The sequence below is a fragment of the Vigna angularis genome, chromosome 4 (genome assembly GCF_016808095.1).
Source record: "Vigna angularis cultivar LongXiaoDou No.4 chromosome 4, ASM1680809v1, whole genome shotgun sequence".
NCBI classification, from domain to species: domain Eukaryota; kingdom Viridiplantae; phylum Streptophyta; class Magnoliopsida; order Fabales; family Fabaceae; genus Vigna; species Vigna angularis.
This window is the reverse complement of record NC_068973.1, coordinates 16,135,484-16,154,287: the sequence shown is the minus strand read 5'-3', so window position 1 is coordinate 16,154,287 and position 18,804 is coordinate 16,135,484. Positions and strand designations below refer to the sequence as shown.

At 35.5% G+C, this 18,804-nt stretch overlaps 2 protein-coding genes across 4 annotated transcripts; both read left to right on the top strand.

The window, feature by feature from the left end:
* Positions 1–205: 205 nt before the first annotated feature.
* LOC108331665 (coiled-coil domain-containing protein SCD2) lies at positions 206–11,562 on the top strand. 3 transcript variants are annotated; one of them, XM_017566514.2, is made up of 17 exons: positions 206–842; positions 1,123–1,292; positions 2,077–2,170; positions 2,319–2,360; positions 2,438–2,500; positions 4,352–4,401; positions 4,499–4,526; positions 4,862–4,936; positions 5,045–5,155; positions 5,235–5,295; positions 5,485–5,601; positions 5,688–5,806; positions 6,260–6,329; positions 6,566–6,607; positions 7,270–7,310; positions 7,710–7,836; positions 11,258–11,562. In XM_017566514.2, exons 1-17 carry the CDS (start codon positions 453–455, stop codon positions 11,395–11,397), a joined length of 1,740 nt encoding a protein of 579 aa, XP_017422003.1. In that variant the 5' UTR covers positions 206–452; the 3' UTR covers positions 11,398–11,562. The 3 variants fall into 3 exon arrangements, with proteins under 3 accessions (XP_017422003.1, XP_017422005.1, XP_052732200.1); XM_017566516.2 differs by having other exon boundaries at positions 208–842; positions 2,089–2,170; XM_052876240.1 differs by having other exon boundaries at positions 703–842; positions 1,127–1,292.
* Positions 11,563–14,904: 3,342 nt separating this feature from the next.
* On the top strand, positions 14,905–18,513 carry LOC108330662 (serine carboxypeptidase-like 45). Its single transcript, XM_017565169.2, has 10 exons — positions 14,905–15,298; positions 15,432–15,533; positions 15,654–15,749; positions 16,095–16,187; positions 16,276–16,355; positions 16,468–16,755; positions 16,895–17,019; positions 17,180–17,272; positions 17,392–17,509; positions 18,004–18,513. The coding sequence occupies exons 1-10, from the start codon at positions 15,040–15,042 to the stop codon at positions 18,151–18,153; spliced, it is 1,404 nt and encodes a 467-aa protein (XP_017420658.1). The 5' UTR covers positions 14,905–15,039; the 3' UTR covers positions 18,154–18,513.
* Positions 18,514–18,804: the final 291 nt, after the last annotated feature.

Sequence of the window (18,804 nt, the reverse complement as noted above, 5' to 3'; positions counted from 1 at the left end):
CAAGCTTACCGAATCAACTTATCTAATCCAAAATTTTCATAAACCTGATTTGACTTGAAAAATTGAATTGTTTCCTCCTAAAGGTAACGATTTCAGTCAAAAAAATCCAATTACAAAATATCATGTTTCCATTTCCAAGTTCACCTTATACGACATCGTTCTGACGCCGCCAAAACAAAATGTCTCTCTCCGGCCTAAACCAATAATTTATCCACGTTAGGGAAGGAACTCTGACAAAATAAAAGCCACGTATTCTCCCGAGTCTTCTCTTTAGCGGACCTATTACGATGAACCGACGCCGTTTCGTCCAACACACCCGCGCTCGATTCTAACGGAACAAAGTCTCCGACTATTCCTCCCAATTTCCCCTTCGATTTTCCCGAGAAAATCTCGCTCTGAGAAAATCTAGCTCAGTCACCGCGACACTTATATATCCACAGCACTGTATACTCATGGATCGGAGGAGAAACGCGAGTCCTGTTTACGCGCGGCAGTGGAGTGGTGGTTCCAGCAGCACCGGCTCGTCGTCACCGGCGATGTCTCCGGCTCATCCTCAGTCGCGCCTCGGTGCTTCTTCTACCGGTCTCTCCACCGTCAAGCGCACGCAAAACGTGGCTGCCAAAGCCGCCGCGCAGCGCCTCGCTCGTGTCATGGCGTCTCAGAACGCCATCGTCGACGACGGTGAAGATGAAGACGATCTCGATTTCCGGTTCAGCGCTCCGCCTCCTGCGTCTCTTTCTTCTTTCTCCAGCAACGCCAGCAGTAACAGGAGCACCAGCACGAATGCCTCCACTATTCCTCCGATTTCGGTCGCCAGGCCTAACAGATCTCCTTCTCCTGCGGTAACTCTCTCTGCAATTGTTCGTTCTGATGCGTTTGCGTGATTAATTGCATGGATTCACTTGTTGAATTGTGAAAATAGAATGAAGTAAATGCGTGTTCGATACGATTTTGAACTTAGATGTGTTTTGTTGGTTCGTGGTTGTTAATTTTCATGGCATTAATAATGATCGAGCGAGATCGAAGTTTTGGAGTGTCACTTTTGGTTGCATGATTTTGGATTGATTCAATTCGTGTTGCCTAGTTCTTGTTGAGCTAATAGGATTTTGATGTTTTTATTAGTTAGGTCGGAACTTTGTAGAGCATACTCATTCGGTTCGTTCAACATCAGCTGGAAGATCGGGGGTTTCTGTTCGTTCAGCGGCAGTGGTGCCACCGACCAAATCCACACTCCGAACTCCAATGGCTATACCTCCTATTGACCCTCCTACTAATCGGAATAGAGAGAAAAGGTACTTTAGTTCTGTTACTCCTTATTTCTTATGGGTTTTCAGCTATGGTAATTAACTATTATTAGGTCTCGGACCATTTTCCAAGTTGATCCAATATTTACCGAAACGCAGTGTAGTTCCTTCCCCGTTAGTTCTTTTGGTTTTGTGGATATGTTAATTGACTAGGAAGCTTTTCTTTCTTGGAGCTTTTCCAGGTTAAGATGATAGTGGAGTAACGCCGAAGCCGAGTCTTCATAAATTTTAAAGATGGCATATACCAAGGAATGTCCTAAGTGTTCATGTTAAGGATTTAAAAATAAATAGTATTTAGAGGAAATTAAAGCTTTTTTAAGTTTATATGTATGAATTCGGTGTTTGGGAATAGCTTCTTTCCTTTAATAATTATTTTTCTTCAAAAGCTACCTGATGAAGCAAGAGAAAATAAGATAAACCAAACATGCATACAATCTACTTTTCGCTAAAATATTTATTTTATGTTTTTATATTAACGAACAAATAACTAAGTACTCTTTATTTTGACATTTAAGGGAGTCTTTGGTAATTAGCTTCTCAGAAAGTGGAAAACTATGTTTTTCATATTTGGTTTACCTTTTTAAAAATAACGTTCCTAGTAAATAAAGCTTTTTCAGAAATGACTTTTAGCCAAGTTTTTCACAAAACATTCTCATGTGGGGAGGTGGAAATCTAACTTTCGCAAGTTGAATTAAAAATTTAATGAAAAAAATATCATGTTACTCTTGCATCATTTAATATGAAAATAAATTAAAAATTTAGTAACCAACAGTGATGGTTTCAGGTTTCCATCAGATATATCTATCAGGCCCCTTAACTCAAAAGACACAGGAGACCAGCGTGAAGCGTCTGCACTCCGTGATGAAGTATAGTATTTGTACCCACCAATTTCATTCCCCAAAAGCAAAATCTGTGTATCCTCATATTGGCTATGCTATTTTTTAAGCTTTATTTTAGTATTTTTAATATAACTCAAAGGATGAGTGTCGAAGCTGATTCATACTGATTTTGCAGCTTGATATGCTACAAGAAGAGAACGAGGCTTTATTAGAAAAGGTATGTTCATTAACAGCCAACAAGGTCGGCGTTTTGCTCATGTTATGTATTGATTGTAATGCCTGGTTATATTCCAGCTAAGACAAGCAGAGGAAAAACGCCAAGAAGTGGAGGCTAGAAGTAGGGAACTTGAGAAACAGGTAACTTTTGCCTAGATATTAAATATATTTGAAAACTAGCAAATGTAGTTTTAACACCATATTTTAGATTCCATAGTTTGCATATTTTTTAAACTTTCACTCATAGCTGTATGTAACTTCTTAGTAAACATTTACTGGGGAAGTCTTTAACTATGACCAAGTTTAGATAAACTTCTTAATAAACATTTATCGGGGAAGTAAATGAAGTATAATGAATCAAACTTCTCTCATAAGCTCAACTTACACACTCGACTCTTTTATAAACTCTTCCCTATATCTTCTCCAAAAATTGATTGCATAATCTTATTTTTAACTTGCAGAAGAAGTATGTATTAGGATTCAATTGCTATGTATGGGACTTGAGTCTCACACTGGAAGTATGAGATTCTAGTCTGGGGCTGGTAATGACTAGTTTTTTAATGGTTTGACTTTCTCCAGGTTGTCAATTAGAATTAGAGCCTAACCCCACGTCTCTCAAGTGCAAATAAGTGGTATGGGTGGTGATCTTGACATCATAGTTTTTGCATGTGACTAGCCAATGGGCCAGGGCAGAACCAGTCTGCTTGTATGTTAGTGCTGTGAAGTTTGGTAGGTTGTTAGGATTCAATTGCAAAATATGGGACTTGAGTTTGACATTAGAAGTATCTAATGTGGGGTTCATGGGCCTCGGGCTCTCTAACCACAATGGTTTGTAGGGTAGTTCTCCCAAAGTTCTATCAGTATGATTCATTTTTTATGAAAACCCATTTTAGTTCTTAAGAGATATGGTGTTATGATGAAGAAACCCAAGGAAGATTCCCAGTGGACATTAAGATAACCAAATGGTTATCTAGATGTGAAGGTGCACTTCCAAGGGTTCAAGAGAGAGTAGAGAATTCAATTAAGCAAAAACCAAAATAGAAAGAGGAGAAGATGAACATAGCCGAATATAAACAAGCATAATATGAACCAAAAGAAGAAGTAAAATGGAGCAAAAGATAAAAGACTAGCAACGGGTTGGGAATTAAGGTGCTAGCACGCTACTTGAGAGGGCACAAAGGCTCAATAACTCAAGATAAGTGGGGATGCTGCCACTTAAGTCTAGACTCAAGATAAGACTAGGGGAAGATCACACTCTTAAGAGAGCTCTCACAAAGGTAAATATATGTATAAACTCAAAATATTCAACCCTTTTACAAGTCTAAGAGACCTCCTTTTATAGGTAATGGAAGGGGCCTCCTTGGAAAAACGCAAACAAAAGGACACAAGCAAATACAAGAGAAATGCTTCTAGAAACTAGGACATGTAAAAGGAGACTCCTTTGAAGTGAGGCATGACCTATCTTGTCCTCTATGCCTCTCCATGTGCCTTTGACCTTCTAGAAGAGAAGGTCAACTCCAAGCTTCTCCAAGATCTTCAAAGGTGCTCCATGTGTGTGGTCCAAGTCCAAGTCTATTCTCCTCAAATAAGTGTTATTCTCCTCCAAGATAGTCCTAGCCAATCCTACAAAACAAACACAAAACAAGAGTCAACAGGTCAACTCAAGCATGGTCAACAAGGTCAACTCAAACAAAAGTCAACAAAGTAAATACAACATAAACTAATGCTAAATAAACTAAGAGATGATGGATTAGAGGCCTCCTTTCTTGTCATGCTTCTAGTAATCCTCCTAGGAAGGTCCTCTATCCTCTCACGAGGAGTCATGGAATCATCAATTTCACTTGTATTTTTTCTTTGTTAGTGCTTATGGAGAAACTTATCTAAATTAGTCTATAGGAGCTATTTAACTACATCCAAAAGCAATTTTATAGTTGTCAAGCACTATTCTGAGTTTGCTGATATCAGTGTCCTTGTTTATTTTAACTTTGGCAGGTTGCTTCCCTTGGAGAAGGTGTATCCCTGGAAGCTAAACTGTTGAGCAGGTAATCTAGCTTCAAATTCTCTTGTAGGCTGGCTGGCACAGTAGTAATGGAACTATTTATTTTGTTTAAGATTATGATTTTTGTGTTATATTTGCAGGAAGGAAGCTGCTTTGCGTCAAAGAGAGGTATACTGAAACAATGGACATAAGATGTGGCATAAATATGAAATTAATGATGGCTGGATGTTTGAAGTAATATGGTCACCCTTGATTGATAACGCTCTATTCCATGTCCTCTAAGTATTTATCTCGAAAGTGCTTTTAACTTTCTGTATTATTGTGAAAAATGCATGCATATATTTGTGCAAAGGAGCATGAATCAGAAGCAGCTATGTTGCTTGACATTTTTGTAAAGCTCTGTTTCCAGTTACTGTTTTCTCCTTGAATTGTGGAATTTGAGCAAGAGGCTTGTCATTGTTCTTCTTTCAAAGAATGTCGGTGGAATAAATATTTTTGTACAGGCTGCTCTCAAGGCTGCTCAACAAACACAGAGTGGGAGAGATGAGGACATCACTGCCCTTCGAGTGGAAATTCAGGTAGTTTTGAATAAAACAAACATGTTTTCTCATTAAGTTGTGCCATTTATCTGCTCTGATTAATTATTCCCTGTTATAAGTTTTAGCTATCTTCTTTGTATTTGTCAGAACCTAAAAGATGATGCTGCAGCAACTTTGGAGCAGCAGCAAGAAGCCGAAGCTGAAGCAAAGGCTCTTCGCACAATGACTCAGAGAATGATATTGACCCAAGAAGAAATGGTTACTGTTTATCATTGAAATAAGATTTAGTAAGTCTTCATTTTCCCATTTGTCTTAATTAATCTTATCTGTCTTTTAGGAGGAAGTTGTCCTAAAGAGATGTTGGCTAGCCCGCTACTGGGGTCTTGCTGTAAAACATGGTAATGAAATTACTGCCCTCAACTTTCTGTGTAGAGAAGACACTTTCCAATCTTTAACTATTATCTGAAAAATAGTGACTTCAAAAGTTTCAGGAGCATATTTTTCAAAACTCAGTTTATCTGTTAACAGTATATAAGTTCTTATAATCCTTATGATTTGAAAAGTCGTACTATTTCTATGCTTTTTAGGCATATGTGCAGATATAGCACAATCCAAGCATGAACATTGGTCTTCTCTGGCTCCTCTTCCTTTTGAACTTGTCATCTCGGCTGGACAGAAGGCTAGGGAAGAATCTTGGAACAAAAGTGAGAATGAGTTGGTACTAAAAATTCATTAGAATTATATATCGGAAATTATCCATAATGATGTCTAATGAAAGATCATGGACCAGGTGGCGATGGTCCAGATAGAAGCAAACTTGTTCGTGATTTGAATGATCTTGCTGGGGAAGGAAATATTGAGAGTATGCTTTCAGTGGAGATGGGTTTGAGGGAACTTGCTTCCTTAAAGGTTCTTCATGTTTATTTTTTAAAAATTAGTGCTTTGTTTGTTCAGTTCCTTATTGTACTTTTCTCTTGTGCATTTTAAATACAAAGAATTATATTTTAAAGCTTCTTTTATAAAATAGTTCATTGAAAAATGAGAAAGAAAGCATATATATTTTGTAACAGTATTGAAACTTACATCCTGATAGACAGATAATGTAAGTCTATTTATAGGCAGATAAGGTTCAGTGTGGTATGTAAAGGGAGAGGAAGGAAGGTAGTGTAAGTGGTGGTTTTGAAGGGTTTTTGAGAGGAAGGAGTAATCTCTTCAATTTTTTTCCAATTTTGGGTGTTATTGCTTGTATTCTGTACGGAGGGCTTCCTTTGATTGTAACGATCTGGCATCCTATACTAATAATACTTTTCTATGTAAATTGGACATAAGATATTTTTTTTCTGATTTTATTTTAATTTGTAGGTTGAGGATGCTGTTGTGCTTGCATTAGCCCAACACAGACGACCAAATACGGTTCGACAGACTGTTTTAGGTATTTAATTTGACATCTTCTATCTTTTTTTAATGTCAGTTTTGTCTAGTGTTATTGTTACTCATGTTCAACTGTCTGATTTGTGTTTAGAATTCTATTTAAGTACCTTTTATTCATGTACCCATTTTATGGTAATTTTCCCAAAACTATTGTTCTGGAATTATTCCAAAATAGGTTGTTTAGTAGAAAAGCCAAGATGATTTATAATGTTCATATTTTTATTTATTTATTTTCAGATTCCAAGTCACAAGGCGATGCTAAATATTCAGATGCATTTGGTAAGAATTAAGTTGTCAATTTTATTTTGTAGTGTTTAATTTGATATTGTTTATTTGAAGTTTGGGAAGAAATATGCTTTGACCTGCTTTACCAATGTTAAATTTGCTGTGATTACCTACGGAACTTTATAAATGTCAAGGTTTTCATATTTGCATTATAGAATTTATCTGTTTCTCTTTCACTGGTTAAATATTGCTTGTATATTTTTCATTCATTTCTCTACTTTTCATCTTTTGAAGGGGAAGTTGGGATTGATTTTGGATAACATACATTAGTTTAATGCATGCATGATAAGATCTGTATAGGAGGATGATGTTACATCTATATTGTGAATTGCATGGTAAGTAGTCATTTTTACCCTCTTCATTATGTGAGAAATGTAAAAGCACCCTTGCCTTTACAAGTATTAGGTGTTAAATATTGGTGAATACCCTTGTAGATGATAGAGAAACGTCACAATTACAATTGTGTGAAGTCTTTTGACGATGGACTGATCTCCATCTATGGGATGACCTTTATATGGGAGGGCCAGTGACTTTATGTGTATTTTTATGCTAATATATGATGCGTACGAGGCAGCATTTAGCCCTACTTCATTTCTAAATGGAAAAGTTTGGCAAGTGATTCTTTGTTGATTTTTCTGTTTCTTTATTTCTTCCAGAATTAAGTGAAGAGGAAGCAGAAGACGTTCTTTTCAAAGAGGTCAGTTGCTTTTTATTGTAATATATGGCGCAATTCATGATATTATTTCTACAAAATTGTGATATCTTCTTCCTTCAGATGAGAATTTTAGAATGCAGATTTCTACTACTATTTTCTCATGTCCATAACATATGATAAATGTCTTATCGAATCAGCAATCAGATTATCTTGACAGAGATTTGTGTTCTTTGATGAATTTCTTTCTGTTCAAGGCAGATTATTACACTTTAATCATAATCTCTTTTAAGATGAAATCTTGCAATGTAGGCTCCCCAAGTATCGGTGGTTTTATGATGAACAGTTTTTGTCAAAGTTGAATTTAAAATTTAACCAATTTGTAAATAGTGTGCATGTACACGTAACTTAATATGATTTACTAATAAAATCTAAACATTGCAGTCATGGTTAACCTATATCTGGAGAAGAGCTCTGTTTCATAGTGTGGAAGAAGATATTGCAGAAGAGCGACTTCAATATTGGATTGCCCGCAGTAGGCAGGCACCAACTTCACATGATGCTGTTGATGGTAAGCGCTTTGCCTTTCTTAGGATTTTTTGTTTTCTGAAGAGAATAATATGTTACCAAGTTAAAAAGTAAACAATCTTGAAACTACAGTGTTAGAATTGTGCTACGGAAGGTTTATGTTGGACAAAACCAAAAGGGGTGACTTGGTTTGTTAATAAAACTGGTACTTTAAAAAGTTTTCCCTTTTTTAAGATTAAAGTTCAATTAAAATCTTTTTCTTTATAATAATAACATATAATTTAAAGAAAAGAGAAGATTATACAAGGTATTTTATACTGGTTCGGATCAAAAGATCCTACGTCCAATTTTTAATCTCGCTAAAGAGGGATTAACTCAAACACTAAAATAAACCAAACTTATAATAACAGAAGAAAGAATTTAAGGTTTATAAAACACTTCTCTTGAAGGCACAAGAGATGAAAGACACCTTCCTTGAATCATACAAGGAATGAACCACCTCCTTTGAGTCATACAAAGGATGAACAATTTCTCCTAGCTACAACGGCAACACTTAATCACCCAAGAACCTACTTGGTAAAAGTTATCGCTCTACACACACTAGTTTTTCAAAACCCTTTTTCATAAACAAAAAGAGTTTCTCTAGCAATTACAGTTCTAAACCTCTAAATGAAAAGTTATTTTTGAAATTAGGGTTAACCAAATATATATATACATATATATATATATATAGATATATATATATATATAGATATATATATATAGACTTTTTCTTTCAAAAATTAGGTTAAGAACCTAAAGAGTCAAGTTACAACTACCATTGATAATCGATTATTTCAAAAGATAATCAATTATCAAATAAGCTTTTCAAAAAACATTTTCTTGTGATAATCGATAACCAGAAATGAATAATCAATTATCACAATCTTTTATGAACATCTTGATAATTGATTATCATTAGTGTTAATCGATCATTAGAACTTTTATGAAAAATAAAACCTTCCTTGAGTGATCTTTGTGCATGTTGCTTTGTGACACTCTAAGCTAAGTCCTACACAAAATTTATTCACTAGTATGTCTTATTACTAAAGCTTAATAACATACATAAATAAAATACAAGTCTCCAATATCTTTTGTCATCGCAATGAGTTCTTGGACTTGTTTTTATCATCATCAAAATTTACTCTTTAATACTGATCTTCATCATCTTCTTTTGCCAATAGTGGGATAAATATATACATGGTTTTGAACTGTGTTGATTGGCTAAATATTGCAAATGGAAACTCCCTCCATGGGTCATAACAGCATTTGAAAAAAAATCTGAATATAACCGGGTCAACAGAAAAATGTTGATCTTGGTTCTCAAATTAGTATATAAGAAAAATGAAAATCATAACCGGAACCAAGCTGATTTCCAGTCTTGGTTATATTAATAAGAATTGATTCTGTATCATCTCAAAATATGTATTTGGTGGAATTGAATCTATTCAATCTAGTTTGGACAAATTGTGCTATTCAGCAATAGAGATAACTTGTTTTCTTCAGCCCGATTTGCATACAAATCCGCATGATTCTTGTTGCTTAAAAAACTTTGCAATTTGGTTTGTCTATTAAACCACAGATACTCTCAACTAATCATTTAAATTAAACCACAGATAGGCTCAACAAATCATTTAAAGAGAAAAAAAAATCTGTTCCCTCCTCCTTTTAATCCATTTTCTTGTTTTTGGCTCTTCCACTTTGTAAGCCTGTCATTTTTTGTTACCCTAACAGCTATTAGTTACTCAAGTGGCAACCTTCATATGGACTAAAACATTGGTAATGATTTTTTAAACTAAATTACAAATCTGAATGTTTTCTTTATAATATTTGTATATTCTTATTTTAGAATGTGAAAACCGGGTATGCTTGGCAATTCTTGATTTAAAAGACCAGGCATAAACTTCTATTTTTTTTTTCAATGAATTATTCAAATTCCTGCTGTTTAATTCCAGATTATAAGTAAAATTGGCTGCATCCAGCATGCAAATTTAAATTAAAGAAAAAAAAACTCACTTTTAGGTTTATCTAAACTGTAAGTATTAACGTTTAGGTATTCAAATGATGATCTCTAGGTCTGACTCCGAACCGTAGGAAGTGATCCTAGTAGCTATAGGGATATCAAGATCCTTAACTTTGTCTAATTATCCATACCAAGGAAAATGCTACAGAACATTATGTTTGGTTAAGGAAAGAAAAGATAAAAAAGGACAAGGATTAGAAAGAGATGTTTTTAGGTTGTTTGGTAAGGGAGAAGATGATGGAGGCATGGCTAGGACCTTTAGAGGGATCATGGAGTAGCTTCAAATTATATCTCAAATTTTGTATTTTTATGTTTTGGACTTTATTGGGCCTTAGTCATGTTGGACTTTGGGTGTAGAGGCACATAGTATATAACCCTTTTTGAGACACTCTTGTAAACAGATTTGAAAGAAATATGTTGAAACATTGTTGATGTTTTTGGTACATGTGTGCGTGAGTTTTATCTTGAGCAAGTGGCTCAAGTGACAACTCCTCCTCTTATCTCATGCTGATGTGAGGGCACACTTCCATTTCTTAGAGATTCTTTCACTTATCTCATAGGTGTTGCGGGTGGTGTGATGAATTTAGTGGATTCACTTATATTGAATATTGATTCGAGTGGTGTGATGATGAACGGTGTTCTTTGGTGATGAATTTAGTGGATTCACTTATCTCGAATATTGATTCGGGTGGCATGAGGATGAATGGTGATGAGCTGTGTTCTTTGGGACTTCGATCCTTATCTTTGAATTTCACCATTCAGAGTGGTAGATCTTCTTACTTATCTTGGAATCTCCTCCAAGTGGCTTGGCTTCCTCTATTTCTGCATTCCCATTGATTCGAAGTCCTTCGTTTTTCTCCTTTTCTGTCCGAAAGGAGCTTTGCCAGGCATTCATCAGAAGATGAAAGGAAAGAAAGAAAAATTCCCATTTCTCTTGTTTAATTGTGTTGAAAGTAGAAGCGAATAGAATATATGTTTGTAAAATGAGATAAACACCCTAAGTAAAGAATGAGACGTGATTCTCAATAAAAGTCCTTTTGTCTCCGTATGGAAAAGATCCGGCCTCCTTTCCCTTGAATATTGCATAGAATACAAAAGGTTACATGGCACTCATCGTTCTTCCCTTTCTCTTACTGTTCCAAATTGACGGAGGTGGAATTATATACCCCTTTTCGATCTTTCCTAAATCCTTTCTTATTCATATGAAACCAACAAACCTTAAAGTCTATAGCATCATGTGATTACAAATGAATTTACTTTAATTTATTTACAAGAAAAAAATCTAATGACGTAAATGTGATTTTAAACGTACTCGGGGAAACTTCAGAGACAGAAGGGTGTTATTATTATTGCTTTTGATGTACTGCTTTGTTTTGTATCGCTCATTCTGCTTTCTATATAGTTGAGCGTGGCTTGGTGGAGTTGAGGAAGCTAAGTATAGAACCGCAACTTTGGGAAGCATCTCGGAAGGGAATTGATCAGCCCCATGGGTCAGCAGATGCTAATCATAAGCCTGCCACCGACTCTGATGCCTCATCCTGATTGTCTGGGCCCCTTAGTTCTTAATTGATTCTTTGTCCTATATGTATATTTTTTGTTTTGTTTTCTACACAAGTTTTTCATTCTGTAAACATTTCAACATTATATTCGGGAATACAAAGAAAGCAAGAATCTTTACATTGCACCAGAAGCAGTGGGTTGTGATAATTTGTATTCTACATAAGACAGAAATTTTCCCTATTCTTTTAAATTTAATTTTGTAATTTGAGAATCCGAGTTTGTATTTTTGTTGTCAAACGAAGATGCGGGATAATTGCAGCCACTATTTTTTCTGTTTAATGTTATATTTTGTATTGTTTATTTATCAACTAAAAGCTTGAAACGGTTTGTCTTAGAAAATTGGAAAGGAAAGTTCAGTAAGTCGATGTTAAGTTGTTTGAGATGTTGATGCTATTTAAGTACCAAGTAATAAGAAGAACATGGTTTTCACCATTTCTGCATATTAGAATTCAGTCAAGCCTGACGGCATGGTGGTGTAACAGGGATTAAACATCTATAGCGACTAGCGAGAGTTGTAGAATATATCAATTAGGGCAGTATTGAATTGCGCAATCTTATTTGTCACCCAACTCTAAAAAATAACATTAAAGAAGGTAACCTCTTGTATCATGTTAATAATGGCAAGATATATTATGTGGTGGTAGTAGGACGGACAGCAGTAGTTTATATAAAAAACCCATGCGTTGAACTGAAGATTGATCAGGAGCGTGCCTTTGCTTGCAGAAAACATGGATACTCTAGTCGTCCACGTATATTATGGATTCTGCGAATATAATTCAGACCTCTGATGGTGCTCTACTCACGCGGGGTCCTGTTCCACTTTGTGGAGTGTGGACACCAATAGTGGCTGGTGCATAGCAACCCGGATCATAAAAAGGAGGAAAGCCTGCGCAATTTAATAGTAAAAGTTTATGAGCTTTTTCTCCACTTGCGTATTTTATGACTAGAATGAAAAGGACCCAAATTTTGAGGTGAAAAATGAAATTTAAAAAAAAAATAAATCAACGAAGATTACTTGCAAAAGGCATGCCCTTGCTCTACTTGCAAGAATTCAAAAGCAGAACATAGGCTTCACTCGCACTCTTTCACACGTTTTCCAACTCTGATGCTCAAAAGTCATTTCAACCACTTCTACTCGGTTATAATATTCAGTCTTACACTTGTGACATAAATTTTCTTATGCATTATGAGCACCTACTCTTCTTTTCACTTTTTGTTTTGGAGTTGGTTAGAATAGAATTTGGGTCTTAGAGACAATAGAATATTTTGACAATGAGGAGATGAACGCCAAAATCAGTGACACTAGTGCTAGTAATGATGAAAAACCTGAAATCTTTTGTAAAAGCTGTAAATGTAGGGACCATTTTCTTCTCCTTTACCAGTTCTTTGAGCTGCAAATACAACAGACGCACAGAATCCACCGCATAAATCTTGATCAAATTTGTCATTTTATAGTTTGTTCTTTTTTTGGCATTCATTATCTTGCATTTTTTTCTGCCTTGTCTTGTGGAAATAAAATAATAACCTAGCTACCCTTGTGGTTAGAGTGGTCCGGTGACACTGCTTCGTAGTAATTATAGCCAGACTAGTTAGATGGGGTCGATTCAAATCACTCCCAATGTTTTCCAAACCAAAAACATCCATAAATTGCGCTGTTGCATATAGCTAACAAGCAATACACAACACAGCTTGCAAAGCTGAAATGGTGAATGAAGGTTGGCCCACTTGAAGCTAGCGTGGAAAGGTTTGTGGCCCCAATGGGGAACATGTGGCTCCTTCGAGTTCAGCATGTGAGTTTGTAAGCAAAATAATTTGTATATTGTTGATGAATGGAGGTGGGGTTATGTTGGCTTTTGTATCCCCAGGACAAAAGAATATTGAAATTAAAAGAATGGTGGAGTCACCTTATAATTATAAGAAAAGCCTTTTCACATCTGGTCAAAGGGAACAAGTTCATTCCCACATAAGTACATAAAGATAAGTGTTTTAACCACCACAAGGAAAACATTAGACTTTATGGGACTAGGATTATTTCATTTCCACTCCCACTTAATAATGTTTGGTTGTTTTGTCCATTCCACAACATACTTATTGTGGGCATGAATAAACCTCATCCCAGATCTTACTCATCACTTAAATAAAGATTCTTTACAATAAAAAAAGGGAAAGGTATACCCCTTTCATCACTCAAGTTCTTTAGTGAGTATTATTGTTTGTGGTTAATTATGCATTTAAGTATTCTTCAGATTTTGTAGCTTCTCTGACAAGCCACACTTACATTTTAAACTAAATTAGTATTAGAGTAATAAGATGGCTCTATTTTCCTTGGAATCTCTGTTCTGTAACCATTTATCTTGTCGATGTGCAAATCTAGCCGTACTTGCTCATCAAGAAAAACCAATGAATCAAACGTTTTTCTTTGAACAAAAGCAAACATAAAAAGTAACTCTGCATCTGTTTTACACCTGCATATTTACTGCATTTAACCAAGATGCCGTAGAGTACTGTTAATTAACCAAGTGCAAGAGAATCTTTTTAATATTAATTAAAATTGATTGAATAAGAAAATCAGGATAGTGATGATGATGATGATGAGAATTGAGAAATAAGAAAACTCTTTTATCTGATTTTTAAAAGAACAAATCCTCAAAATACACATTTTTCTGAGGAGTGAAAAGCATCCCCGTAAAGCCATTTTCCATGGAAAGGAAACATTCCTGTTGGTGCAGTGAAAAGATACAAGTTTTCTTTGTTTTTTTTGCCAAGTGAAAAAGGGATACAGATAGATACAAGGTCTTTGTTGTTAATTCATGCAGAGAGAAAAAACAAAAACAGGAATACAACAACAAATGTAAAGATGATCGATCTAAACGATGTAATGTAATATTTAAGAGGGAATATTGTTGAAGGCAGAGCCCATATTCCAATAACTAATTTCCTATTGATGGCAGAAAACTCGCACTGACTCAGTTTCAAGCATTTCAACTCTTTTCATAATTATCCTTTTGCCACTGCATATAGAGTGACCCGGCACACCATGGTCATTGCCTCTGTCACATCTCTTTCAACACCATTTTCAGGCCTGCCATTCAAAAGCTAAATTTGTAATCATAATTAGAATGAAACAGATAAAATTTCCAGCACCTTCCCTGGCCCACCCTTAAAGCAATATTCTTGCCACGAGTGTCAAGAATCAATAATACATTTTATTTATTTATTATATATAGTTATATATAGTCCTGCCAGTTTCATACTATGAATAATCACTCTAACTTTTTATAAATCGTTTGTATAATATGTTAGTACAAAATGTTTAATCACTAAGTCAATTTCCAGGTCTGTTTAGAAAAACTTTTCCTCAGATATCTTATAAGAAAACAAAATAAGAGAAAAAGAAAATATTCTCTTTGTAAACTAAAATAGGTTATATAGTAGCATTAATTTCAAGGTTATAGCAGAAGTGGAGGAAACTTAAAGTCTAGATTGTCTTTATATGTAAGTTAAATTCTACAGTTTTACTGTCATTTCTCATAATGGTATTCGTGTTCACACTGGGTGACACTTTAAATACAGAACCTTTCAGTCTTTCTCTTTGTTAGTCCTACTCTTCCCGTTTGTGAAAAAATGAAGTGGCCAACATGGAAGTCCAGCACCATGGTAATGGGTGTGGTGTTCCTTTATCTGAGTTTTTCCTTGGAGGTGTTCTGTGACCCTTCTCATGCAGACAGAATTGCTGAGCTTCCTGGCCAACCCTACGTAGGCTTTCAACAGTTCTCTGGGTATGTCACAGTGGATGACAAGAAACACAAGTCTCTCTTTTACTATTTTGCTGAGTCAGAAACTAATCCAGCTTCAAAGCCTCTTGTTTTGTGGCTCAATGGAGGTCTGCAATCTCTTGCTTCAAAACCTGATATTACAATTTTTTCAAGACTTGGGAGGGATTAAATAAGAATAAGCTTGCAGAAGCAGGATTAACATCATGGATTATTGAAATTAACTAATATTTCGTTGTTCAGGACCTGGTTGTTCTTCACTGGGAGTGGGAGCATTCTCAGAAAATGGACCTTTCAGACCAAACGGAGAATTTCTGATTAAAAATTATTATAGTTGGAACAAAGGTACTCCTTTTCCACGTTCCATTGTGCCTTTTTTTTCTTATGGGCACATTCCATTATATCTATCTGCCAGAATGGCCTGCATTTCATTCTTCCACTGATTGGGTTACTTTTGTGCTGCAGAGGCAAACATGCTGTATTTGGAGACACCGGTTGGAGTGGGGTTCTCTTACGCTAAAGGTAGCTCCTCATATATGACAGTGAATGACGAGGCAACAGGTATTCTTCATTAATATTATACCCTTTTTTTAATCTTTTGGGACAAAACTCTTTCTCCTTAGAAAGCTTCTTTAAATTCTATCTTCCATGGGAAAAGGCACGTATCATTTGTATGCTGCTTAGGCTTTTAAAAAGTTGATACAAAACAGTGATCAATGGTTAAGTTTCATGCTTACTTTTGTGTCACACTTTACATGATTATTCTTTCATCTCTTATTCTCTACGCCAGCAATAGAAGAAGGTATATCAGTATGCTTTTTATTCGGTATGATTGCACTGTCCCTGAATAATGCATTGTTTACATGCAAATTTTGTCATCTGAAGCAGTTCTTTTGATTTCTTAAGCCAGGGACAATCTTCTATTCCTGCTACGCTGGTTCAACAAGTTCCCCCAATACAGGACCAGAGATTTGTTTCTAACGGGGGAAAGCTATGCAGGTAAACTGGTCATTCTTGGAATTTCCATTCCAAAAGCAGGTTACAGAAATTATTTTTTCGTACAGATTTCAAAAGTTGCATGTATCAGGTCATTATGTTCCTCAACTTGCGAAGCTCATGATTGAAATGAACACAAGGAAAAAGATATTCAATCTGAAAGGCATTGCGGTGAGTGGTATCAATCAATGCTTAAGCTATCTTTCTTACATATTGCTGTTTGGTATTTGCTGATACCAAAAAGGAAATTAAGAAATGAATGCTCTCTTGTCTTGAACTGCAGTTGGGTAATCCAGTTCTAGAATATGCCACTGACTTCAATTCAAGAGCTGAGTTCTTCTGGTCTCATGGACTGATATCAGATTCAACCTACAACATATTCACTACAGTGTGCAACTATTCTAGGTACGTTAGTGAGTACTATAGGGACTCAATTTCGCCTCTTTGTTCAAAGGTTATGGGCCAAGTGAGCAGAGAAACAAGTAAATTTGTGGACAAATATGATGTCACACTTGATGTTTGCATTTCCTCAGTGCTATCACAATCCAAGGTTATTTCTCCTAAAACCCAAGTGAGTCTAATCTTTTGGACTTTCCATTCTCATGCTTCTCCAATTTTCGTCACATTACTTTCATTTACTATACTTCAGATCAGTACTAGTCAAGTTTGGCTTTTCTGTTAAAATTCGTGCCTTATAACGTGGCATGCAGGAAGCAAGTGAGAGAATAGATGTGTGTGTGGATGACAAGGTTACAAACTACTTAAACCGGAGAGACGTACAAGAATCACTTCATGCAAAGCTCGTTGGAGTTCGCAAGTGGGATGTTTGCAGCAAGTAATTCCTTCACACTACACATCTTGTGTTTGGCTTTTCTTAGTTGTTGTTTGCAAATGAAAATTGAAGGATCAAAAGAGTCATAATTAGCTTAGCCTGTCTTTGCTGATTGTGATTTAAGTAAACAATGTAATCACTTGACTGCATTTCTTGGTTCCAGCGTGCTGAACTATGATATGCTCAACCTGGAAGTGCCTACACTACCTGTTGTTGGATCACTCATAAAAGCTGGAGTCAGGGTCTTAATTTACAGGTAACTCTAACCAAAACCTTTTCTTCTCATTCTATTTATTTGCTCACTTGAATTTTAGAGCTCATACATATGTTTCTCAGTGCTACTTAACATGACAATGTGCATTGTTGTTGCTACAGTGGAGATCAAGATTCAGTAATTCCACTGACTGGAAGCCGTACCTTAGTTCAGAAGTTGGCAAGTCAATTAGGACTGAATACAACAGTCCCTTACAGAGTATGGTTTGAAGGTCAGCAGGTATGTATATTAATTCAAAGGTAGCTTTTGGCCCAGTTCTTTTTCTTTTCTTTTGGTTTCTTTTATCCTTAATCCAATTAGTTTCTGTGGAACTTATGCTTTTAAGCTTATTCTTAATTAAGACAAACTACTGTGTTTTAAAAATGTATTTAGTTATGATTGACACAAGTTATTTTAGAAAGAAAAATAAAACCAGGAAACTGAGGTCAAATGCCGTCTGATTAACATCTTATTAGTTTAAATCAGTAAGAAACAATTGCAAAAATATTTGTTTATAAGAGGTCCTAAGCCTTGAGTGGACTAATTAGTGATTGAACTTGTATATCTTTCTCCGTTATGCGATGTGTAGATTGTTTTTCTTCGAACCATATTATGTCTGCATTCAGAACATCAGTAAAAAGCGTTTCCGTTGGAAGTAACACCACTTTTTTTATCAGCAAGACCAAATTGTATGTTCTATACATCAGAAACTAATCCCAGTTAATGAAACTTAGGTTGGTGGGTGGACTCAAGTTCATGGAAATATCCTCTCATTTGCGACTGTTAGAGGTGCCTCCCATGAAGTTCCTTTCTCACAACCTCAAAGATCACTTGTACTATTCAAGTCATTCTTGAAAGGCGTACCTTTACCTGAAGTCTTTTGACAACCCTTTATGTTTTCATATGTAGTTTAGCTTGTAAGTATAAGTAAGCATTGCCCTTTAATACCATATTATTAGCAAAGAAATGTACTATTATCTGTGCAGAATGTGAAAAGAAAAGTCGGGAAAAGTTTTTTTTTTTTCTTTTGGGTTTTCAACCTTTGCATGTGAATGGTTTTTGCTTGTTCTTGAGCTGTCAACTGTAATTGACCCTTGGATTGAAGAGATTCTGTAAAAATGTTGTAAGAGAATACCGTTGCATTCTTGTTATAAATTTCTAGGCAAACCATGTGGACTATCGTGTTATGTAATTTAAGCACTTGCATTCACCAGTAATGCCATATTTCACTCTTTAACACACTACTTTTTCTCTTTATATCTCAAATTCCTTCATCTTATCGTTTTATCTTTCTAAATAACAAAAAGATTGTACAAAATTTAATTTCAGTGTTTACAAATCAGTTTTCATTAAAGGAACAGCAATTATATTTACCTTCCCCCAACCCAATCTGCGGTAACTAAAGCCATTTGGATAAAGCATTCCACATCAATGTGCAGTTTCTCAATGAGATGAATAAGAATATCATATAGTTAAATTTTTAAGTACTATTCACTGTGAAGGGCCTATTTGTAAGAGCGTAGACAGTGATCTAA